The sequence below is a fragment of the Syngnathoides biaculeatus genome, chromosome 4 (assembly GCF_019802595.1).
Source record: "Syngnathoides biaculeatus isolate LvHL_M chromosome 4, ASM1980259v1, whole genome shotgun sequence".
Lineage (NCBI taxonomy): Eukaryota > Metazoa > Chordata > Actinopteri > Syngnathiformes > Syngnathidae > Syngnathoides > Syngnathoides biaculeatus.
Window position 1 is genome coordinate 18,233,338 of NC_084643.1, and position 26,468 is coordinate 18,259,805.

Below are 26,468 nucleotides of genomic sequence, written 5' to 3' on the forward strand. Positions count from 1 at the left end.
CAATCTCAGGCCAGCCGAGATGCATAATCCCTCCAGCGTGTCCTGGCTTGTCCCCAGGGCCTCCTCCCGGTGGGATGTGCCCAGAATTCTCACCAGGGAGGCATTGGAATCAGATGCCCCATCCACCTCATCTAGAGTCTCTCAATGTGGAGTAGAAATGGCTCTTTTTTGAGACCCTCCTGGATGACTGACCTTCTCACACTATATCTCAGGGAGAGCAAGTACACCTTGTGGAGGAGGCACATTTCGGTTGCTTGTATCCAGGATCTTTTTCTTTCGGTCATGACATAGAATTCATGACCATAAGTGAGGGAAAGAACGTAAATTAACCAGTAAATCGAGAGCTTCACCTTTTGATTTAGCTCTGTTATTACCACAATGGATACAAAGTCTACATCAATGCAGACACTGTCGCCTGCCAATCTCAGGTTCCATTCTTCTATGACTTATGAACAAGACCCCAAGATACATGATCTCCTCCACTTCGGGTAGGATCTCATCCTTGACTTGGAGGGGGCATGCCACCCTTTCCCGACAAAGGACCATGGTCTCATATTTAGAGGTGATCATTATCATTCCAATGGCTTCACAGTCGGCTGCGAACCACTCCATTGAGAGTTGGACATTACAGCATGATGAAGCCAACAGAACCACATCATCTGCAAAAAGCAGAGGTGCAATACTGAGGCAACTAAACCTGAAAACCCTTGATGCCTTGGCTGTGCATAGAAATTATGTCCACAAAGGACAGCCTTGGCAGATCGAACTCTCAGCAGAAACAAGTCCAACTTACTGCCAGCAATGCAGACCAAACTCTGGCATTGGTTGTATGGAGACCGAACAGCCCCATTAAGGGCATTAAGTACGCCTTACTCCCAAAGGACCACCCACAGAACTCCCAGAGGAACATGGTCGAACTCCTTCTCCAAGCCAACAAAACACATTTAGATTGGTTGAGCGAAATCCAGTACACGCTTGAGGAGGCTGCTGAGGAGTGGAGCTGGGCAAGGACAAAAAACAGATTGTTCCTCCTGAATCTGAGATTTAACTTCCTGAGGGACCAACCTTTCCAGCCCCACTAGACACACCTGTACAGGGAGGCTGAAGAGTATGATTTCCCTTGTAGTTGGAACACACCCTCTGAACCAGTCTGCTAATCCAGAGGCACTGTCGCTTTTGAACTCTGGGTGAATCTCATACCCCCCAAGGGCCTTTCCACTGAGGAGTTTTTTAACCACCTCAGTGACCTCAGATAGAGAGTCTGCCTCAGAGAACCGAGACTCTAGCTCCTCATGGGAAAGGGTGTCAGTTGAATTGAGGAGTTCTTCGAAGTATTCTCCCCACCGATTCACAAATTCTCAAGTTGTAGTCAGCAGCGTCCCATCCTCACTATACAGACTATTCACAATGCACTGCTTCCACCTCCTGAGAAGCCAGATGGTGGACTAAAAGTTCCTCGAAGCATTCTAGAAATTTTTCTCCATGGCCTCACCGAACTCCTCCTACCATGCCTGGGATTTTGCTTCAGTAACCACCAAAGCGGCATTCTACCTTGCTAGACAGACCAAAACTGGAGTCTTTCATCATCTCGAAGGCATTCCTCACTGTTGGTGTTCACCGCCGGGATTGGGGATTGTTGCCACGACAGATACAGGCCACTTTATGCCCACAGCTCCAGTCTGGCACCTCAGCAAAGGAACATGGTCCACTCATACTGAATGTCCCCTGTATCTGACAAGTGCTTCTTCCAGATGTTCCCAGCAGAACCTCACAATACATTTTGGCTTGCCACATCGGACCTGCATCATTGGAGCCAACTCACCGCCAGGTGGTGATCAGTTGACAGCTCCGCAGCTCTCTTCAGCCGAGTACCCAAAACATGTGGTCGCAAGTCCAATGACACAACCACAAAGTCAATCATCGAACCGTGACCTCGGGTGTCCTGGTGCCAAGCGCACATGTGATCACCCTTATGCTTCAACATGGTGATTGTGATGAGTACAGAAGTCCAATAACAGAACACAACTCAGGTTGTGATAAGGGAGCTGTTCTTCCTGATCACACCCTTTCTGGTCACTCTGTCATTTCACACGTGAGCATTTAAGTCCCCCAGCAGAACGATGGAGTCCCCAGCAGGAGTGCCCTCCAGCACTCCTTCTGAGGATTGCAAAAAGTGTGGGTACTCTGAACTTTTGTTTGGTGCATAGGCACAAACACTCAGGGCCTGTCCCCCCAGCCGGAGGGAGGCGACCCTCCCGTCCACCAGGGTGAACCCCAATGTACAGGGGTCGAGCCGGGGGGCGATAAGTACACCCACATATGCTTGGCGTCTCTCACTGTGAGCAACTCCAGACTGGAAGAGAGTCCAACCCCTCTCAATAGGACTGGTACCACAGCCCAAACCATGTGTAGAGGCGAGTACATATCTAACAATTTGCTTCCATACTTCCACATAAATGTCATCAGGATCAACTGCCTTTTGATTTTTCATCCTCTTTAATGCATTTTTAACTTCACTGTTACTAATCATTACCATTATCATTATTTCTTTCGCCTCTCTTCAGTTCTCTTTGTGTCCCACTTCTTCTTAGCTAAGCTCTTTTCTTATATCACTTCCTGTAGTGTGAGGTCCCACCATCAAGTGTCCTTCTCTCCTTTCCTCTCAGAAGACACACCAGATACTCTCCTGGATGTCTCTCTGTTCAACTTGGCTGTAGTGGTCCAGTCTTCTAGAAGTTACTCTGTCTACCAAGAGCTTGTCTCACCCGGTCCTGAAAAGCCACACAATGGTCTTCCTGTCTCAGCTTCCACCACATGGTTCTCTGCACTGACCCTGTGTTTCTAATCTTCCTCCTCACCACCAGAGTCATCCTACACAACACCATCCTATGCTGTCTAGCCACATTCTCCCCAAACACTACCTTACAGCCACTAACTTCCTTCAAATTACATCATCTGGCCACAAAATGTTATCCACCTCCATGTATCTCCCACCACTCTTGTAAGTCACCCTAACTTTCTTCCTTTTCTGGAAATAAAGTGTCCACTTCAGCCATTCCCACCCTATTTGCAAAGTCTACCACCATCTGTCCATCAAAGTTCCTTTCAATGATACCGTACTTATGCATAACTCCTTAGATCTCCCCTGTGTCTTTCACCAACATTTCCATTACAATGTGCATCAATCACAATTCCCTTTGTTTCAGGGATTCTGAGAGCTACTTCATCTCGTTCCAAAAATTGTCTTTCACCTCTAGGTCACATTCTACCTGTGGTGCATAACTGCTAATCCAATTATACAGAACACCTTCAATTTCAAGTATCGCCCTCATTATTCAATCTAACACTCTTCAGCTCCCAGACATTCTTAGCGAACGATTCCATTAAAATAACCCCTACTCCATTTTTCTTCCCTTCTGCACCGTGGTAAAAATATTTAAACCCTGCCACAAAACATCTAGCCTAATTTCTACCTGGTCTCCTGGACACACAATTTCTCAACATTTCCCATCATCATCATGTCAACCAACTCCCGACATTTTCCTGTCATAGTCCAAATGTTCAAAGTCCCCACACTGAATCTAGGATCTGTGTTTTCCTCTTGTCTTTCCACCAAAGAACTCAATTTCCATGTCTTCTTCGTCTTCCACCCACAGTAGCTGAATTTCCACCAGTGCCCTGCAGGTTGATGGAACTTCTGGCGGACGTTGTTAAGATAGTCTACACCCAGTGCACTATGGAATTCTTTGGATAAATGCTCATATTTGTTTGGCAAAGCTTTAAGCCAGATGCCCTTCCTGGCACAACCCTCTGCATTCATCCAAGCTTGGTTTTGGCTGTTGATTTGGCAATGTATACAGATACATTTCCCCAATTATATGGTCACAAGTAACTGTACAACATGCCTCTAGTTATCACTCTCTCTCTTTCTTGCTTTGTTGCTTTCACTCGCTGTCTTCTCCTCTCTCTCTCACCTGACATTTGAATAGTGACCATGCAGCCATGTTCCTGTTTTTGTAATTTCCGTTATGAGCCTACAGTATTTCACAAAAGACAACAATAAAGTGAGCAACCCTTTGAATTTGCCTTAATTTGTTATTTTAAAAAGATTTTATTTTTTAGAGTTTGTTTATAAGTTATATTATTCAGCAATATCTGAATTTGCACATTCATATTTCATTTAGTTATTTTTATTTTATTTGGTTTAAAAAATAAAAAGTTATGAGTTCCTCCGTATGTGAGTAGTTTTTTTCACTTACTCAGACTTTCTTATTCTAACTCAAGCAATTCTTTCTAGGGGTACTTATTACTTTGACTTAAATTATATTACAATATTCTCAAGTACCTACTTGAGTACACTATATGGCTACTCTACTCAGCTCTGTCTAGTAGATTATTAGTTGTGATAATCGGGGTTTGGAGTTAAATTATATTACAGTATTCTCAAGTAACAGTACTCTTACTTGAGTACACCATATGGTTACTATACTCACCTCTGCCTACGAGATTACTAGTTGTGATAATCTGGGATGGATGAATGGATGTGTGCTAAGGAGATATTTTGCTCTCCAAAATGCACCAACAATCATAGCAACCTGTTGGTTTCTGCTCACGTAATCCTCTTCTTCTACCGTATTGCTTGTCATAATTGAGATCTTAACATGGGCTAAAAATGTTATTGGCTTTGAATTTGAAAGATGATGATGAAACTGTAATTTACTGAATTGCCAACTTGGTAGAGCAAGTTCACTCTAATTATCCTGTGAATTTTGGTACTTGTAATGTCTGAAACTAACCAGGTGTCCAGGGAACTCCATGGCTGATATTTACTCTCGGTTCAGGACTTGCTGTGTGACAGGATACAAGGGTTGAGGATGTTGTTTTCTTGAGAATGTTCAAAGAAATCCGTGCAAAGGAGGGAGATGTACATAAATACACAAACAAAACCCAATGAGCATGGACTTCTTTCCTGATAAACATGACATTTAGTTTGTATATATATACAGGAGTATTTTTTCTTTCATTATAAACTCTGAATTTTGAGAGTAGAGCACAAAAGATAAAGTGAGTAATTATATAAAGAGAAATACAGAGGTTCTCTTTAGTGATTAAATAGCAGTAATTGTGCGATTTTTATGTCCTTCCACCCATCCACCAATTTAGTCTACCATTTGTCCTCATTATGACTGCAAAAACTGGAGGTTATCCCAGTCAATTTTGGGTGAAATGCTGACAATGTTCTCTTACCAGATTGCCAGTATTTGGAGCTTTCTTGATGAACCTGGGAATAGCAATAATGCAATAATTTGCAAGAAAGTGGTGAGAGTGATCAAAATAAGTTGCATTGGTTGTACACAGATGTATACACAGTGGAATATGTACACCTGATGGAATCTATGATGTCTTGATCACTGTTCTTCAAATTTTGGCTGATCTGGCCTTCTTGTGTGGAATGCATGTCTTGTACCTGTATCTGCTTATCCTGCAAAACATTGCATTCAAAACTTGGGACAGCATTCATAAAAAACTCTGGAAGAGGCCAGCAGGCCCAGGACCAATAATTGCAGAGTTCTGAAAGCACCCAGAAGAATCGAAAATTGTTTTGAAAGGAGTTTTGTCAGATGATATGGCATGACTCTTTCTTGTCGCTTCTCCCTTAAATATTTCAGAAAGTCTAACTTTGCATTCTTCAATAGACATTTTGATGTTTTGATCATTTTCGATGGGTTCTCAAAAGTGTTTATAAGAGGGAATTTTTTTTCTCTGCCGCCTCATTCTTGCCAGTCCTATGTGGCGCTGCTGTGTGTGTTGGTGCAATCTGGAACAGGTGTGATGGATGAGTTGCAGTGGGGGTCTCACCATTGGGCAAACACTAGCAATTGGCTGGTAGCAAAGCAGGAGAAACGGTAAACTATATTAAAGTTTATTCATGTTCTCTTGCTCTCTTCTACAGTAAAAGAACAGATATGATCCACTTATTTGATAGTAACCCCCAAGAAACAGTCTAACAAGACAATATCTCGCTCATAAAATATGAGGGTTTTTTTTCAAATTCATACTTTTGAGCTGATGATACACATTCATATTCAGAACTCGGGAGTGGCAGTGGAGTTTTGCGGGGGTGAGTTGCGATTGCAAATGAGGAGAAGTGATGTTGATACTGGCTGTGTGAAACTATTTACTTCCACCATCAATGCATACATAGATTTTAAGAACAATAAAATGGAGCAACATAATGTCTACAAGTTGTTAGGTGCTTTAAAAAAAATACAGTCTAATTGAGATTTCTGAGTGCGTTTCACCTCTAGAGAATTGAATTCCAGCAATACACAATGAGTCATTTTCGCAGTGGGTTACATGCAGAAGCGAATTTGGTGTGAATTAAAACAGACACGCATCATAAAGTTTTAATGGGATATAATGGTATTTTACGGTCTGAATGTACAGTATAAAGCGGTACCTGAAAAGGATTTTTGGCTGTAGTTCCCATAAAGAAAAGATAGTTCTCATGCCAGATGTCTGCTTTATTGTCTTGGCAAGTAGCCAGGGAGTCACATTACAATGACTTATTGTCAAGAGGAATGAAGAGTGTTGTTAGATAGATATTGCATTCAAGAAATGTTATTTCATTCTATATGTGGGTGGACTTTACACCTATATTACGTGGGACCTCTTCAGCCATTAGAGCTGTGGAAATGAGGACTACTACACCTCAGGCGAAGTTAAATGTATGCATCTTTAAGCCCCATGCGGCTGTTGGCAGTCGTCCAACATGAGCGCAAATGACTCACCTCTTTGAAAGCTCCTCCCATAACAGCCAACATTCTCCTATATTCCTAATTAAAACCTAAATGCACACTGTGCCGGCTTGGCCAAAAAAGCTTTTATTGTGCAAGCACGGGGATGTGCAGAAGTGTTGCAGATATGTAGACTTCTTCAAAAGGTCTTCTAGGAAAAGCAAAATAATATTACTTTGAAACGTGAGTGCACATAGTTAAGAATAGCGCCTAATTTTATTTGATCTTTGGCCTAATTAGATTATATCCCAGAGATAGTTGGAATTACTTATGAGTGAAGGCTCCCTCTTCAAGGCCCTCACTTAGACCAAAACAACTGTGGAAAAACTGTTGACGTCGGGGGCATGTCTAGGGTGAGTACATTGGGTGGGCTGAGCACATGACCTAACTCTGGAAAATCCCCATCTGAAATTTGCTGGAACTTTGTAGACCTTGAAAAAAACATGTCTAGCCTCGCCATTAATAGATCCATCCATCCATCCATCCATCCATCCATCCATCCGTCTGTCCATCCATCCATCCATCCATCCATCCATTGTCTACCATTTCTTCCTGTCAGGTCGTCGGGGCAGTAGATTTAGAAGGGGAGCCCAGACTTCCCTTTCCCCAGCACATTCATCAGTTCTTCCGGGGGGAATCTTGAGGCGTTCCCGAGCAAATGAGAAACATAGTTTCTCCGGTGTGTCCTGGGTCATCCCCAGGGTCTCTTTCTGATGGGATGTGCCCAGAACACCTCACCAAGGAGGCGTCTGGGAGGAATCAAGCTCAAATCCCCCAGCCACCTCATCTGGCTCCTCTCAATGCAGAGGAGTAGTGGCTCAACACTGAGCCCCTCCCAGATGACTGAGCTTCTCACCCTATCTCTAAGGGAGAGCTCGGACACCCCATGGAGGAAACTCATTTCGGCTGCTTGTATCCTCATGACCATAGGTGAGGGTAGGAACGTAGATCAACTGGTAAATTGAGAGCTTCGCCTTTTGACTTACATCCCTCTTTACCACAACAGACTGATACAAAGTCCGTAAGACTGCAGACGCTACAGAGATCCACTTGTCGATCTCCCACTCAATTCTCCCTCACTTGTGAACAAGACCCCAAGATACTTGAACTGCTCCACTTGGGGCAGGATCTCATCCCAAACCTGGAGAGGGCATACCACCCTTGCCCGACTGAAGACCGTGTTCTCAGATTTGGAGGTGCTGATTGTCATCCCAGCCGCTTCACACTTGTCTGTGAACTGCTCCAGTGAGAGTTGGAGATTATGGCTAGATGAAGCTAACAGAACCACAAAGCAAAGATTCAATACTAAGGCCACAAAACCGGACCCTCTCTATGCTTCAGCTGTGCCTAGAGATTCTGTCCATAAAATTTATGAACAGAAATGGTGAAAAAGGGCAGACTTGGCAAAGTCAAATTCTGACCAGTAATGAGTTTGACTTACTCCAATCAATTTGGATCAACTGGTGTCACCAAACACTGACACCAGTCATACAGGGACCAAACACCTCTTATCAGAGGGTTCGCCACCCCATACTCCCAAATGACCCTCAGCAGGACTCCCCAAGGGACACAGTTGAACGCCTTCTCCAAGTTCACAAAGCACATATACTGTAGACTGGTTGGGCGAACTCCCATGCACCCTCTGGGACCTCTGGGTGTAGAGCTGGTCCACTGTTCCATAGCCAGGACAAAAATTACATTGCTCCTCCTGAATATGAGATTCAAGCCAACTTCCACCATGTGATTCTCTGCTCCACCTTTGTCTTCTTAATCTTCCTATCTGCTACCAGAGTCATCCTACACACCACCATCCTATGCTTTCGAGATACACTCTCCCCCACCACTGCCTTACAATCAGTAACCTCCTTCAGATTACATCGTCTGCACAAAATATAATCCACCTGCGTGCTTCTACCTCCACTCTTGTAGGTCACTCTATGTGCCTGTCTCTTCTGGAAATAAGTGTTCACCACTGCCAACTCCCTCCTATTTGTGAAGTCCACCACCATCTGATCCTCAAAGTTCCTTTGCTGAATGCCGTACTTACTTACCCATCACTTCTTCATCGCCCGTTTCCGTTGCCAACATGTCCATTGAAATCTGCACCAATCACAACTCTCCCTCTCTCTGGGACACTCAGGACTACTTCGTCTAGTTCCTTCCAGAATTGCTCTTTCAAGGTAAGGTGACATCCTCCCTGTGGGGCATAGCCACTAACCACATTATACACAATACCCTCAATTTCAAATTTCAGCCTCATAATTCAATCTGATATTCTTTTTACCTCCAAGACATTCTTAGCCAGCGCTTCCTTTAAAATAACCCCTACACCATTTTTCTTCCCATCTACTCCATGGTAAAATAATTTAAACCCTGCTCCTAAGCTTCTAATCTTACTCTCTTTTCACTTGCTCTCTTGGTTGCACAATACATCAACCTTTCTCCTAATCATCATGTCAACTAACTCCTGAGCTTTTCCTGTCATAGTCCTTACACACAGGGTAGGGTCTGTGCATCCCTCTTCTTCTTCTGCCAATTAAGCCGCTTTCCTCCTCTTTTTTGTCTACCACCTACATTATTTGAATTTCTACTTACGCCTTGCAGATTAACAGTGCCTGGGGCAGGCATAGTTAGCCTAGGCCATGACCTATCAGTTATGGAATTCGCTTGATGAAGGTACACAAATCACATACCACCTGTGTGAAAATATTCAGGATATGCCGATATAAAAGATATGTGGATGGAAGGGATTCAAACCACAATGGCCCTCACTCTAGAAGTTGAAGGTTGAGTCCATGTTTGATGTTTGGTCCTCGTTGTATACGCTACGTAGGTAATGTTGTTAGAGCATTAGGCTAACTTGGGCCCAGTAGGTTCAACATGAAAGATACGGCACCAATTTGGGTATTAAGATGTATTAAGTTAAGACTTGTTAATTTTCCTATAAGTCCTCACGGCCCTTGTCATACAAGTCATGAAGTTACTCACGTTCGATGTTTCTTCAACAGCATGGTTTGATCACAAACGCGTCTCGTTGTTAGCCAGCTAAGCTAAGGTGTTCTGGGCCTATAAGCAAGTTTAAGTTAACATTATTACTTGCCCAACTTCCAACTAATTACTCACGGTCCACGTTATAAACAAAATGTAGCTTTTGCCGGTCGTGTAAGTGCTAATGTTTGATGGTAAATATTAAACTTAGTTAAATATTAGAATATAGACGCGTTTTGTTGTTAGTGATATAGTCCAGGGTAATTTAGGGCAAGCAGCTTCAACGAGAACGATATGGCTCCAATTTGGGTACGAAGATTGCACAGATGATGATTTTCGTCCACTGGAGTTGTCACCAAGAGCGTCCCACGTCGCGTATTCCCAACATTCGGCCCAAATTCAGCAGCATTTATTGAATTACGATCGGCCTGGCCAGAGTCTCCTGTTTAAGATGCGACCAGTTTGGGGACTGGAAGCAAAAAACAAAAACAAAAAAAGAGAGATAATCTAAAAAGAATAATCCAGAAATTACAATATTAAATTTTTTAACAATTTATTTGTGTGATACAGCTGCAAATAAGCATTTGAACACCTGAGAAAACCAATGTCAATATTTGGTACAGTAGCCTTTGTTTGCAATTACTGAGCTCAAACGTTTCCTGCAGTTGTTCACAAGGTTTGCACACACTGCAGGAGGGATTTTGGCCCACTCCTCCACACAGATATTCTCTAGACAAGACAGGTTTCTGGGCTGTTGCCGAGAAACTCGGAGTTTCAGCTCCCTCCAAAGATTTTCAATTGGGTTTAGGTTTGGAGACTAGCTCTGCCACGCCAGCACCTTGATATGCTTCTTTCAGAGCCACTCCTTGGTTTTCCTGACTGTGTGCTTCGGGACAGTGTCATGTTGAAATGTTCAATGCTCTGACTGAGGGGAAGAGGTTGTTCCCCAAAATCTCACAAAATGTCATGAGCAAGGCTGGCGCACTGCCAGGAGGGGCATGGCCTGGTCACCTCTCTGAGCGGTGCCACCTCTGGCACTTGTCACAGCTGTTGCGCATTCGGCATGTTAATTGACCATGTATTTAGGTTGGAGTTTACATCACAGGCATTTTCCAGTTCATTGAGTTTGCACTGTGTTACCGTGTGTGGAAACTATTTCTGCAATGAAACCCACTGGACATTATGCCTTTGTCTCAGAGTCCTGATTTTGGGTCCTCCCCTGCACCGATAGCTCGTGACACAATACATGGCCGTGGTCATCCTCTCCTTAAAATAGTATACTCATCCTTTTCCATATGCAGAAAAACACCCCCAAAGCATGATCCTACCACCCCCATGCTTCACAGTAGGGATGGTGTTCTTGGGATGGAACTCATCATTCGTCTTCCTCCAAATATCGTTAGTGGAATTGTGACCAAAAAGTTCAATTTTTGTCTTATCTGACCACAAAACTTTCTCCCATGACTCCTCTGTATCATCCAAATGGTCATTGGCAAACTTAAGACAGGCCTTGACATGTGCTGGTTTAAGCAGGGGAACCTTCTGTGCCATGCATGATTTCAAACCATGACGTCTTAGTGTATTACCAACAGTCACATTGAAAACGGTGGTCCCAGCTCTTTTCAGGTCATTGACCAAGTCCTGTCGTGTAGTCCTGGGCTGATTCCTCCCCTTTCTAAGAATCATTGAGACCCAATGAGGTGATATCTTGCATGGGGCTACTCTCCGATTGAGATTGACCATCATGTTTAGCTTCTTCCATTTTCTTATGATTGCTCCAACAGTGGACCTTTTTTTCATCAAGCTGCTTGTCAATTTCTCCATAGCCCTTTCCAGCCATGTGGAGTTGTACAATTTTGTCTCTGGTATCTTTGGACAGCTCTTTGGTCTTGGCCATGTTACAAGTTTGAGTCTTACCAATTGTATGAGGTGGACAGGTGTCTTTATGCAGCTAACAACCCCACACTTTTTCTTTTTAGATTGTCTCACTCACAGTGGACATGCACCTACGATGAAAATTTCAGACCCCTCCATGATTTTTAAGTGGGAGAACTTGCAATATAGCAGGGTGTTCAAATACTTATTTTCTTCACTGTATGTGCAGGGACGCAGATAAAAATATTGGTCTGGTCTCGAATTGAGCACCAGATGTTGTTGCTTGGTCCATATTTTTTTGCCTTACTCACTGACCTCACAGACAATAGTGAATGTGAGTCAATGATTTATTACTGTTAATTACAGCACTGTGTTATTAATAGATGTAGCCTACAGCAATATCTTGAAAAATGTTTTTAGATGTATTCACATTCATTCTAATTTTAATTTTCTACACTGCTTATCCTCACTAGTGGGTGTTGGTGTGCTAAACTGCACAGGTTTGATTTTCAGTTTTAAAGTACACGAGAGCCTTTGTGCTAAACATATTTTTGTTTTGCTGTCTTCTACGAAGAGAACTGCAAAATAGAATGACTTTACCTTCCCAAGGGTTGTATTTATTCATGTATTTACTGTTGTGGAGAGGCCACACTGAGTTTAACAGTGATTGACAAAAAAAAAAGTTTATTGTCTCAATAACAATAGCTCGGGTTATTTTACGTCTCCTTTGGATTACAGGCGGGACTGGCTAGCAATGTAGAAGCTAAAAAGAAATGTTGAGGGGATAAAGGTTCAAAGTACATTGACAACTACAGCTGTAGAGCAAGCGGTAAAGGGTGATTGCTTCAACCAAACATTTACATCAAATTCATCACTTACAGCCTCGACTTTTACGGTTCCTTTAATTGGTGAAAACAAGCCCACAATATCCTCTTGTCTCTCCACAGAGATTTCCCTTATTTTACATCACTGTATTTACTTTTCATTACTACTTCGGAAGAATTGTGCAAAGTTCAGACGTAGTCAAAAAGGTGTCTCCTACTAATCTTCCAATTTAAGCAGAAAATAAACAAAGCCAGATTGGACTTCTGTTGGCATTGTGAATCATGACCAAGGCTGGATACATACAGAATGGGGAATCAAATTAGTTTAAAGTCAATCCCTTTGTGGTTTGAGCAAATAAACCAAGACAGAATATTTCCCTCACAATACAATAGTTATAGTGAGCAGTCATTTTTTTCCATGACGGGGCTTTGAAAGGCCTCTCGAGAATTGTACTAGTATAAAATTGGAACAAAGAAAAACAATATCATGGATCTAGTCATTCATCATTCGCCATTAAAAGAAACACCATAATTTAATAATTGAATGGCGGACTCAAATGATGCATTATATTCAAAATGATATGAGTGAAGCTGTGATTGCTCTCATTCTGATGAATAATGTCCATCATTTTGTTCTGTCCTATGTATTGTATAGTATATGATGTGCTAAATATACAGTACTGTACACTGCTTTCAATTAAATTTTGGAAATGCTTTACTGCAAGAAAGGTCTTGGACATCGTTAGATGAGTTGTTGCAGCAAGTAGATAATGATCAAATAATTATTTTTCAGGCTAAAACAAAATAATATAATGAAAGGCCAAGTTTGGATTGCATCTCATGCATAAATGTGAGTTTTATCTGGGAAAACAATTGACCCACAAAGTTGACAGTCATGTGATTTTGAGGGCACTCAAAACTGACTTTTCCAGAGTATTCTATACCATTCTATATATACTGTATGTCACAAAGTGGAGGTGAGTATATTCATTCATTCATTTCCGGCTTCATATCTACAGATGTTGTACATTAGGCCTCTGTGCCATTCAATTGCAAATCCTGTACAGGAATCAGTTAAATGGAGATATAATAAGCCCTATCTTCTAAACGGAGCCTTGATTCCATTTAAAAGAGAACAAAAATTACGTGTGCTCTCTCGCTCAAGGCTTCAATATAAATCATTGTCATTGAAAGTTGGCGATTGAGCAGCACATATTTCAGGTCTTGGGGCGTGCTTTGTATCACAAGCCAAGACTGCATTAATGACATCACAGTGCCATGAGCAAACAAAGCCCATTTCAAACATTCTTGGAGCAGATAAAATGTTGAAATGGAGGCTTTTCGCTCATGTTTGTGCCTGTCTCCCTTTTTGCGCTTTCTCTCCTCTGCTAGATTCCGCTGCAGTTGAGAGCCCTGACGTGCAGTTGTGAGCCATCAGTGCTGGACTACTGCCACGCTCACCTGCACGTCAACACGGAGCCCCCCTTTCAGGAGATGGATGGCCTGAAGCCGAGCAGGTACCAACAGGGCACGGTGACCGTCCTTCCCCCTCACCACTTCCCTCGCCCAGTGAGCAGCACACACTATTAAATAGTCAGCAGATGTTTCAAATGAAACACAGACCATATTGATGGCAAGCAGTCCTGGTCAGGAAGCAACAGAAACAGTTAATCTTCTGCAGAGCATCAAGGACCCGGCCGGTCTAATGAGGATGAAATATTTCTCAATGGAAATACTGTACAAGAGTAGGTATTGTAGGCCTGACCTGAGTAGGTATCACTGGTATGGATGGATGAGCTTCTTAGCCATCAAACTCTTAATATCCTCAATTAGCCAAGGAGGCTGAACAGCAGCTTGACTTTCAATGTTCCGCTCTGCTTGTTGAGGAGCATGAGAGGTAATACTTGAAAGATTTGTTAATCCTATTAAACAATCTGTATTTTTGTCCCTTCTCCCCATCTGGGTACTCTGCTGTGGCAGGTAAAATGATCAACTGGGAGAGGCTATAAACTTAGCAGGAAAACTGTGATTCAAAGTTTTCTGCTACTTTTTTGTGTGTGGAGGTTCGGGGTGGGGTGGGATATTCATATTCAACAGTATTATGGTGACAGTCAGATGTCTGTTTCAATTTTCATTTGCACTGAACTAACCTCTCAAATGAATATTGAAGAAAAAGAGCAGATGCAAAAGTGATACATGTACAGCCACACACCATACAAAGAGAACTTTGATTTTCTTAATGATTTGTGAAGTCCATTTATTATAATTAACCGCTTAAAGATGTAGTCAGATTAAAAAAAAATAATAAAAAAATAAACAGTAAAAGTACATATGTTGTCTCATTTGAACAGTCATATATTGAGCCAGCTTTTCATGGTCCAATTCAGGCGTTCCTGTATGAAATGTTTATTTATCGTGTTTGCACATATCTACATGTGTGAACTTTCTACAAGATGTTACATAGTATATTGAAAATAAACTGTGCTAAATCACCTGTTTTAGTGTGATTCCTCATGAGTGACCCATGACAGGACTATTTGGACTGATGGGGAAGTGACTGAGACCAAAGAGGAGCGCTGTTATTTAAAAGGCACCTCATCTGCTTCTAAGGTTTAACTGAGGTAAAGCCAGCCTTGTTGGCTACAACATTAGGCACACCTACATGAACTGAAAATATGAAATTCAAGACCTGTTTCAAATATTCTGACTCAACAACAATAATGATGCTCAGTTTTTATTTATATTTACTGTCAGACAGTTAATGTATCAACAGGTAAATGCAAGTGTTCCTCATGTTGTCATAAAAGTGAGTACACGTAAAGACTTCAGAGTAATTTGAGCGTTTTCGACTAGTTTGAATAATCATTCTTTGATAGGGCAGCACAGTGACACACCTGTAGAGTGTTGGCCTCACAGTTCTGAAAGACTGTGGTTCAAATCCTGGCCCCTATGTGGGGTTTGCATGTTCTCCCTGTGCCTGCGTGTGTTTTCTCCAGGCACAGTGGTTTCCTCTTACATCCACAAAACATGCAACATTAATTGGACACTCTAAATTGCCCCTAGGTGGGATTGTGAGTGCAACTGTTGACTGCCTACATGTGCCCTGCGATTGACTGGCAACCAGTTCAGGGTGTACTCTGCCTCCTGCCCGTTCACAGCTGGAGTAGGCTCCAGCACTCCCACGACCCTCGTGAGGATAAGAGGCCTAGAAAGGGATGGCTGGATTCTTTAACATATGAATTGACATGACCTCCATGTCCTTCCTTTCCAGATATAGCTGCAAATGCTGTGTTATCCTTTTAATGCAATGTTATTCTTTCGGGAACCTAGATGCCCCTGGCACAGGTGGTAGAGTCCTGGTTTCCCAGCCCAAAGGTTGTGGGTTTATTCCTGAGCTCCTATGACCAAGCCAAAGTGCCCTTCAGTAAGATATTGAACCCTTGAGTTACAGCATCATCAGTATGCGACTTAATTGGGTTAAAGTGTTTTCAGTACCTAGTTGGACATTTAACGATCAGTTAACTCAACAAAAATATTTTTTTGTATGACATCAAACCTTGAAGAGAAAAACTTTTTAACTTTCAAACGAAAAAAAAAAATGCCATCTTGGTAAAGGGATAATGTCAAATTTTCAGTTGGTTATGTTACTGTTGACTTTATATTTCATCGTTCGAATTGAGGCTTGGTGAAATGTTGCTGTATTACTTAGAATAACACATGATCACATAGTCACATGATCATAAAGGGGGAAAAAAATCAGCAGGCTAATTTTGGGAACTTTCCTACTTAAGGGCAGCAAGAAAGAGGGACTTCCTAGCAGTTTCAGATTGTGCTGATGGCTTTGCTATCAACTACAAAATGAAAAATAAATAAATAAATGAAACCTCGGCTTGATCATGTCGAGGACGTGCATCCACACATCGTTAAAGTACACAAGATGGTAACAATACTGTATATACTTCTTAAACTGCTCTGAAGTGGAGGCAAGCCACAAAGGTAAGCAAATCCACTGCACACCACTGACACGAGTCCAGGTCGCTGCTCCACTCTGTGTTCAGGCTTTCCTTTGGATCCCAACCATTTATTCTGTGTATTTTTTGTTAGGTATCAATCTCTGGCTTCACAGTCAAGGTAATCTCTGTAAAATCCCATCTGTTTCTTTGCATGTTAATGTTTTCCATTCGTGGAAAATACACCGCATTTGTACACATTGCTGAGTGAGTGATTGCGGCCGCTTCAACCCACAATTCAAAGTGGTTTTGTTCGGTTTTGTTAGACAGTGTTGTTTAGCATAGGCATCATAATATAGTAGGGTCAACTGTCATGTATTAGCTGGTCTTGCAACAAATTTTCAAATCTTCAAGTGTTTTTGATCTCTACAGACTGCCATTGTTCCAATACGTGTGAAAACGGAGACGCAAAAAAGCTGGCCATTCCTTTGCATGCAATACATAACTTCACCGATAGAGCTCGTGGAAGTGACGTCACCATTTTCACAGCGCCATATTGCCGGCCAAACAGAGCTGCTCGACATTGTGGGAGACAGTGAACCAGAGGAGAATATTTACAATACCCAAGACCTGTTGTGCTGTTGGTTGTCACAACAGACCAGACAGATATTCAAAGAGATCATTCTATGGAATACCAGCTGAAAAGACCGGAAAATATCGATGGATTTCAGTAATTAAACATGATGGATGGTGGCCAACCAAAATACACACACGCCTGTGTAGCGATTGCTTCATTTCAGGTAGGATTTATTCTTCTCATTCTCAAATTACCCAAAAATATTTATAATGCCAAGTTGGCTCATATGAGAACAATGCGTATGAAAAATAAAATTGTCTGTCGCAGAGGTTTACGGAGGTAAGGTCTGACCTCAATCACTTCCATGTACGTTCCATGGAGACGACCATGTCCTTTTTTTTCAATATAGTTAATGAATACGAGTTTGTGTGAAACCAGGGGTCATTTATTTAAATATTGGTATTCGTATTAGATACTAGCTGAAAGGATCAATGGATTCCGGCAACGGTTAACGTGTTGCCGAAAACACTTCTGTGTTCACGAGCCGTCAAAACCGTCACTATGTGGGATTTCTTCCTGATGAGAACAGATCCAGCAACAAAGCATTCGTATGCGTCCAGACTTTTATACGCTTTCAAACTTTTCCGTGTAAATCTCAACGACTTATTCACCAGATCCATATGTATATCCAGTTGTCCAAAACAAGCAGAAGCGGATTAACAGTCCAATTTCTTATCGGCGAAAACATTGATTTCAGCAATAAATACGGGTCCTTTATGCTGAGTTTATCTAATTTTTCCACGTACCGTCGTTTATTTTCACCTTCTAAATGTCTGGCGGTATTGGACAAGACTCTGGGCGTCGGGCTACAAGACATATATCCGTGTCATCTCCAACTGACTTACCATTGAGGAATGCTTAGCTTGACCGGCAATATGGTGAGGTAAACAAAAGTCACGTGATTTTATTACGTAAGTGCACAAGCTCTATGCATGGGTGTCATTCTCACACAGGGTCCCTTTGAGAATTACAAGAACTGTGCTGCACACAAAATACCATATTTCTGGCGTAGAAGCAGGCATGAATCTAATGTACAACACAAGTTGCACCATTAGTAAATAGTGAAGCTTATTTAACACCTAATTGTGATACAATAAAAAAAAAAAAACAGTTAACAGTAAGACGGCACAATGAGCATGCCAACCAATGGGCATTTCTTTGTGTAGGTAGTATGTGTTTGAGATTGATATTCTACATTTAAGGAAGCAGGAGCATCATCTAATTTTATTTAGTCTTTCGACAAACACAAGATCAAGAAATCGGATTGTACAGAAGGGGATTTACTGCAGTGGCAGAGGCTTCACCAGTCTAGTTAGCATGCTGCACCTCATTGGCTAATCAATACATTGTTTTCATTGCCGTAAGAATGACTTTAGATTCTTGATGTTATTTAGACGTTTTTCTAAAAAGTAATAATACTTATATAAAATGTTTTATGGCATGTCATTCAATAGTGGTTGATGGCACCTTATTTCCTTTTTTTTTACATCCATTTTCCAAGCTGCTTATCCTCACAAGGATTTTAGGAGTGCTGGAGTCTATCCCAGCGAACTTCAGGCAAAGGCCAGACAACGCCCTGAACAGGTTGCCAATCAGTCATAGGGCACAATTCAACACCATTACAGCAGGAATTAATCCAACTCTGCCTGCACCAAAGTCAAGTGTGTTTACCACCACACCATCAGTGATTAGTGTCATATTTTCTGAATTCAAATTTCCAATGTTTGATAATGTATGTTTCAATAAATGTTCTATTTTTGATGATCTGTGTTCCCCAGACCTGCATTAATTACTTTTCGTGTAGTCGCTAGTATCCTTCTCCTAATAACATAATCTCTTTTTCTTCTCTCATGCTTTCACATAAAATAAATTTCTGTGCATGCACTCATCACGTTCAGTTGCTAGCTCGTGTCTTGCTGCTTTAAACCAATAAATGAGACACCGAACAGTTCGTGCTCATAGCTAAAGTGATTTGATACATGACAGAATCATGCTGCTTGACGATTTAGTGCTAAAAGGCCAGGGCTATACCCATACACACCAGTTTGAACAGTTTAACGACACTGATAAATTGCACGTTGCATTCACGTGGAGTGTTCAGAATAGTGCTGGCTGAGAAATTGAGGGTAGGGAGAAGCAGCAGATGCTGCATTGAGACTTATGTGTTTAAATGCATTTATGCAGAATGCCTGGTGACTCATGATACTTCAGTCAATCAGCACTTCTGACTTTAACCACAAAATGAGCCATAATCATCTCCCACAGCTCATCTCGAATCAGATGTGTGACTCACAGATATGATCTTTTCCTTCTGGAGTTTGCCTAAACCAGTTGATATTGAGAAATTATTTTATGGGTAATCAAGAGTTGCCGTTGGTCGGAACTTACTTTTTAAAATAAAGGCGTTCTGCTCCCTGAAGAAGTTTGAGGGACTATTGTCTCTGTCCACTTCTTTCAGAACCTTAAATTTTAGAAAATGAAGCACAATATATTTTATTTTTGTCTGTGTTTGTTATTCACTTGACACTTTATATATATATATATATATATGGGTCCTTCTTACTCTCCAGGTTGGCATATTCCAGATAAGCAGGCGAACTATTTTCTCCTTCAGCAAAGCCGTCAAACTGAGCCAGACATTGTATATACCCCAAAATATTGGGGAAAGTTTTCTCATTGTGTCCCATTCATTTCATCTAATGAATTAATTTCAATGGAATTTAGGACATTATCAAGAGAGCACTCTGCAATTCTAAGACTCATAAGAGCATATATTTGCATCCAGTAGAGTGCATACTGGCACCAAGCCCAGAAAATAAAAAATTTAATCAGCAACAAATTGTATGTAGTAGACTGTGGACTCCCATATCTTACATATGATTGAGATTGCCATATTTATGAAAGTACATTACTGCCATTTAAAAAAAATGAATGGATTGCAAAAATGAACATGAAGTTCTGACACATGCAAAAATATAAGTGAAATGAAAATGAATACATAAAAAATGTCAGTGATGGAAAATCTCCCAATTTAAAAAAAATATTGGGTAGAATGATCGCGCCTATAGTTTTTGTATTTTTTTTCTATTGGATCATCATGAATTGGATCATCACCCAAGAGCAGACTGAGGTTGAGAGAGAAGATTTAGAATGATTTATTGTAGGTTGGCTCAGGGTAATGACATCAAAGGCACGGTGGTGCACCGTCTGGACAAGGAGTGAGGAGGAAGCGGGAACGTAAGTTAATGGGAAGCTTGGCCGTGTGGGTGGAGCTTTCAGGGAAACTGGAAGCCACGGCAGGAACTCTGGAGATAGAGAAGAACACAATTGGGTGAATACAGATGCATGAATGGAGCCGACAGCTTCCTTGCAAATATCCACACTTTTCCTTAATTCTTGCTAGCATTCTTTCTCTTCAGCAACCTACTTCTACTTTAACTCTTAATCTGTCTTTTTATGGTTTAAGAAATGTGAGCCATCGATCAATTTTCTTAGACACTTATCCTCACAAGGGTCGTGGGAATGCTTGAGCCAAACCCAGCTGTCATCGGGCAGGAGGGAGGCGGTACACCCTGTACTGGTTTCTAGCAAATCGGAGGGCACATGGAGATAGACAACACTCACACTCAGTCAAATAATAATTAACGATCACGGATACAAGTGGCCAAAAACAGTTTTTCTCTGCAGGGTGTTTTGGCTCTCCCATAGAGATAGGGTAAGAAGCTTGGTCATCCGGGAGGGGCTCAGACTCGAGGCTCTTCTCCTCCGCATTGAAAGGAACCAGAGGAGGTGGCCGAGGGATTTTATTCGGATGCTTCCAGGACACCTCCCTGGTGAGGTTCTGGCCATGACCCACCGGAAGGAGACCCTAGGGATAACCCAAGACATGGTGGAGAGACTACGGCTCTCGGCTAGCCTGCTAACGCCTTGGAATTACCCCTGAAGAGCAGGATGAAGTGGCTAGGGAGAGGGAACTCTGTGCATCCCTGCTTACGCTACTGCCTCAGCGACCTGACCTCGGATCAGTGCTAGAAAACGAATGGATGCATGGATGGATGGAGGCTTGGCTTACATTTGCAGAAAAACGTTTGAATGATTCCCAAGTCTTTAGGAAAGATATGATATGGACTAACAAGAGAAAAGCTTTGGCTTTATGAAGGGTGTGTGTCTTGCTACAGCTGGCATAAATGTAGCAGAGGACTTCAGAAAAAGGACGTCATACCAACATTCAAATATGGGTGCAGCAATGTGATGGTCTTGCACTGTTTTTGTCATTCAGGAGCCAGACAACTTGCAGTGATTGATAGAACATTGAATTATGCTCTTTAATATTAATAATTCACAACAGATCTTTGATACATGAATCGACCAATGTCATGGCCAGAGCACGAGGCTGAACCCAAAATGCATGACTCACAAGACCAGGTACAGTTCGGGAGATGTCTTTATTCAATCCACAGTCAGTACACGGGCAGGCAGTCCAACTAGGCAGCAGTAACAGAATCAGCGGGCCTAAGAGGAAGGTTGAGAATGAGGCAGGGTTCAATACACAGTATAGCAAGGACGTAGACAAAGAGTTGCGGGAACGTGACATGAGTCTAACGATCTGGCAAAGACCAGACCGCACGCGTGACAATATATATATATACGTGAGCTGTAATCACTAAGATGAGACGCAGGTGCGTGCCGCATCGGGGACAGACACATCCATGACAGTACCAACCCCCAAACCCCACTGCCCCAATGGCTGGCCCTGGACAGCCCAGGAGCTTCAGGATATGATGCATGGAAGTCCCTAATGAGGGAGGAGTTGACCAGGAACCGGGAAGGGATCCAAGACAACTCCTCGGGGCCCTAGCCTTCCCGGTCCACTAGGACAACAAGGACAGTCGCGGTGGCACATTGGAACTGTCTCAAAACAGAAAGTGCAAATGAACAGTTAATCATTAAAATTGAAGGCCCTGAAGATTTTTTTTTTTTATTTTGATACCAGTTTCTGTAAATGGGTGAGCAGTAAAAAGAGTTGAATCTATATGGCAGGTGTCATGCAAAAATGTTATTTTCTACAGCCAGGAGTATAGGAGAGGGGTTAGAAACTTTTTATGACACATCTGTCATTCTTGATGTTTATTAGATGCAGTTACCAAAAAAAAAATAAATTCCTTGTATTGCATTTACGTCTGAAAGTTATTTGTAAGCACGTAACCTGAAGAACAACAAAGAGTATTAGTCATGTTAGTAGACCGCAATTTGACCGGCATGTGATTGGCTATTTTTGGCTATGATTATAGAAAAGCCCAAAGTGAAAATTTATTTTGGCAAAAAAAAAGTGGCTAATGAAGAAAAAAGCCTAGCCAGGGCCCTGAGTTTTGCCAAAAGTGCATGTTCATAGGTTCTGCACGTACGGCGAGCGCATTTACATTGAAAGTCATCAACACCATGAGCCATGTCAAAGGAAATTCAGTTATACTGAAAACATTTCTGGGATATAACACAGTTTCAGTATCTAATTATATTAAGTATGAAATTTACTTTAACTTGATCTAAGTTCTAACATGAGACTAGTCTGTCCATATATAAAAATGCAAACAGTCATTTTCCACGTGGTATGCGTTATTTTGAAGTTGAAAAGTTTTCCCCTCTACATGCTTTAGGAAGACATAGATCATCTACTGCTGGCTTTCATCAATGGATTGACAATAGATACTGCCGTAAATTACGCTAGATTATAATACATCACGATTGCCGACAGGAATGTTTGTTCCAATGTATTGCTAGCTTGTTGCCACTAATGCCGATTATGTTGAGGTAAACTTTCAGGATTTTCAAAACATTCCGGGTATAGACCGTTCGTGTTTATTCCATGACAGGCCGGTGCATTTAAATTTTCTTCAGATAAAGTTTGTCAGATCAATACTTTTTATTGACAAAAAATGTTAAACACAGTTTTATATCATGTTCTACAAATATCTGTTGAAATTGGAAATCAACATTTCTGAGTTTGAATTTTTCTATTTTTCTTATGTATTTGTTTATTTTATTTGAAATTGACAGTTATGTTATATTAATCCAGTAAGTTATTTTAAGGTCTTTAGACTCCATCCCTAATCACACCCGCAACTTTATCTGCAGGGATGACTAGTGGACCACACCCGTAATTGTATCTGCGAACATGACTGACCACACCCGTACATTTTTCAAATGTGATTGACTGAATATACTACTTTTTAAAACTAGTTATCCCTAAATTTATGTATATGAAAGAATATGATGAGGTACGGTGGAAAGGTGGAGTAGCAGTAGAGCGTTGGCCTCACAGTTCTGAGGACTGGGGTTCAAATCCCAGCCTCGCCCTGTGTGGAGTTCGTTTGTTCTCCTCATGCCTGTGTGGTTTTTTTCCGGGCCCTCCAGTTTCCTCCCATATCCCCAAAACGTGAATTAATTGGAGACTCTAAATTGCTCCTAGGTGTGATTTTGAGTGGGACTGTTATCCTGTCTCCATGTAACCTGCGATTGATGGATGGATGGATGGATGGATGGTTGGATGGATGGCTACGGTGTCTGATATTGCTCAAAAAATATTGGAGATCACTGAACAGCACCCAACTGTGAAATCTGTCATTATATACACAGGGGCCCTGGATGTTGTCAAGCAGTAATCAGAGGTACTGAAGCGAGATTTCATTGATCTCCTAACAAAAGTCCAATGGATGGATGCTGAGGTTTTTATAAGCGGAACTCTCCCACTTGTATGAACTGGAGATGAATGTTTCTCGAGGCTCCGTCAATTGAATAGGTGGTTAGGCAAGATGTGCACTGCACCATTCGTGAGTTTCATTGACAATTTCTGCCTTTTTTGGGAGCATAAAAATCTTTACAAAGCAGACGGTTTCTGTCTAAATAGACAAGGGGTTAAGTTATTAGCTGCCAACATTTTCTACTGTGTGCGTCATTCACCGCCCTGTAAAGAAAATGTTTACAAAAACCAAGGACAAAAGTTGTTCCCAAACAATCGGAGGAACAAGAGATAACGCGAGACAAGGTGCACACAGATTCATTTGTGTCATCCAAACAATCTGATGAGCAAATGACAAATGGCAGTTTAAATCTCCCACACTTCTTCCTGCCCCATTCGAGCCATCCATAGCTCAGAATCGCCCCTCTATGACTATACCAACCATAGAATCCGGAGTAGATCTTGGCTCCCTCTCTCCCAGCCTGAATGCAATGTTGGGTCTGAGTGATAGGATGAAGACTATTGTCAAGATGGAGTCCAGCCCATACCATGCCAAGATCTTCCTCCCATCCCCCCTCGCCTGAAACCACCGTCCACTAAGAAGCGAAAGGCCCATCCTCCACCCATGAAGACTACCTGTTAATCTGATTGATATTTACCAGGTCTTTTCCAGAATAACTCAGACCCTATGGAGATCAGACATTTTTCATCCCTGTAATTACAAGGGACAGAAATTTGTTCAAAAAGATATGGCACCAAAAAAGTAGAACTTCCAACTTAGTGAGGGTAAAATGTGAGTCTATCGAACCATTCTCTCCAGCCATCTCTGCGAGACGAGCTCTTTTTAATATCAGCTCATTGGGTAAACAAATCAATGTTGATCAATGACATCATTACAATCTATGGTCTGGACTTTACTAAATGAAACATGGTTAACTGAAAGTAGCTGTACTACCATTTTAAATGAGGCAACACCAACAGATTTTAATGTTATGAAGTGTCGAACAGGGAAAAAAGGTGGTGGTATTGCTGTTATTTTTAAATTATTATTTCAATGTAAAGACATTAAAATGGGTGATTTTAGCTCTTTTGAATATCAGTGTTTTTTAGTTAAGGATGACCCAAAGGGTATCATTTTAATAATTTATAGACCTCCAAGATACAATGGAAAATTTATGGAGGATTTTTTCAGAACTGCTGTCAGTTATTTGTGTTGAGTACAACTATTTTGTCATAACACGGGATTTGTTGGACTTGGGACATAACAGGGGATTCATGTTGACAATAACATGAAAAAAACCATCAAAAGAACTTTCTGCAATACTAGACACGTTTGATCTCTCTCAACCGATTAGGAGTCCAACTCACACTCAAGGACCTTGTCATCTCTAAGGATGTTGAAATTCTAAATCGATTGACATTAGGGATATAGCTATTTCTGACCATTTTTATGTAATTTTTCGAATTACAGATTCTTCCAAAAGTTCAGACAACCTCTATCTCTATTAGGGAAAAAATACATAAATGAGAGTACTGCCACTAAGTTTAGAGGCGACCTAAAACACCGTGGAGGAGCACAATGATGGTCAAGAGATCTAAATTGGAGTGTAGAAAAGCGGAACGCAAGTGGAGTAAAACTAAACTCCAAATTGACGATGACCCCTACAGACAGTGTCTGTAATTTTAACCAAGAGTTAGTTTGAGCTAGACAGCAACACTTTTCTAAAATCATCAGTAAGAACCTCAACAATACTCGTGCTCTATTTGCTGTGGTTGACAAGCTTACAACCCCACTCCCCGAATCAGAGACATCCAGAACAGCTGACAAATGCAATGAGTTTGCCTGTTATTTTCGTGAAAAAAATATAATCCATCAGGTCAAATGTCAGCACAAATCAGCAAAAAGATAGAATGATCTCACATCTGAAGCCACCCAGAGAAAACTCTATTAACTTGTCAGAATTTGATACAGTTGACCAAAAAACTGTAGAGAAAACTGTTCAGCAGTTGAAACCATCAACGAGCTGTCTCGACTCAGTACCATCTGACTTTTCAAAACTATTGTGAAGTCAGTGCTACCTGATTTGCAGACCATTAATCGATTGCTCACTTCAGTCTGGCGAGTTTCCCAAAGCTCTTAAAGTAGCTGCTGTTTAGTCACTTCTAAAAAAGAGAGCACTGGACAATTTCACGTTAGCAAGCGATAGAGCCATCTGAAATCTCCCATTCATAGCCAAGATTCTTGAGAAAGTTATTTTTAATCAACTCAGAAATTTCTTGAATTTAAATGGCCTTTTTTGACAACTTTCAATCAGGTTTCTGAACTCATCACAGTACAGGATCTGCTCTTCTCCAAGTGCTAAACGATATCAGGTTGAATAGTGACACAGGAAAGGTGTCAATTTTGGTCTTGTTTGTTGTTGATATGGCAGATCACAATATACTGCTAAACAGGTTGGAAGCATGGGTAAGACTAAATGGAACGGTCCTTAAATGGTTTAGGTCCTACCTGGAGGAAATGAGCTACTTTGTGACCATTGGAGGTGCTCGGTCTCAGCAAATGGCAATGACCTATGGGGTCCCTCAAGGGTCAGTTCTTGGACTTCTGCTGCTCAGCCTGTATATCCTACCCTCAAATTCAAATTCAAGGTCAAATTCTTC

At 41.5% G+C, this 26,468-nt stretch overlaps 1 protein-coding gene and 1 long non-coding RNA gene across 3 annotated transcripts in view; both read left to right on the forward strand.

The window, feature by feature from the left end:
* The window catches only part of LOC133500002 (leucine-rich repeat transmembrane neuronal protein 4), a 78,105-nt gene extending 63,891 nt beyond the window's left edge, over positions 1-14,214 (forward strand). The window contains exon 3 of one of the 2 annotated variants that reach the window (XM_061818535.1): positions 13,877-14,214. In XM_061818535.1, the coding sequence (XP_061674519.1) occupies positions 13,877-14,074 (198 nt within the window). In that variant the 3' untranslated portion in view covers positions 14,075-14,214. The remainder of the gene's footprint in view (positions 1-13,876) is intronic. The other variant, XM_061818536.1, reaches the window with a different exon arrangement.
* A 2,053-nt stretch (positions 14,215-16,267) lies between these two features.
* LOC133499989 (uncharacterized) lies at positions 16,268-18,400 on the forward strand. The gene is made up of 3 exons (XR_009794804.1): positions 16,268-16,480; positions 16,589-16,615; positions 16,867-18,400. It is a non-coding gene; the product is annotated as an uncharacterized LOC133499989 (long non-coding RNA).
* The last annotated feature ends 8,068 nt before the right edge of the window (positions 18,401-26,468 follow it).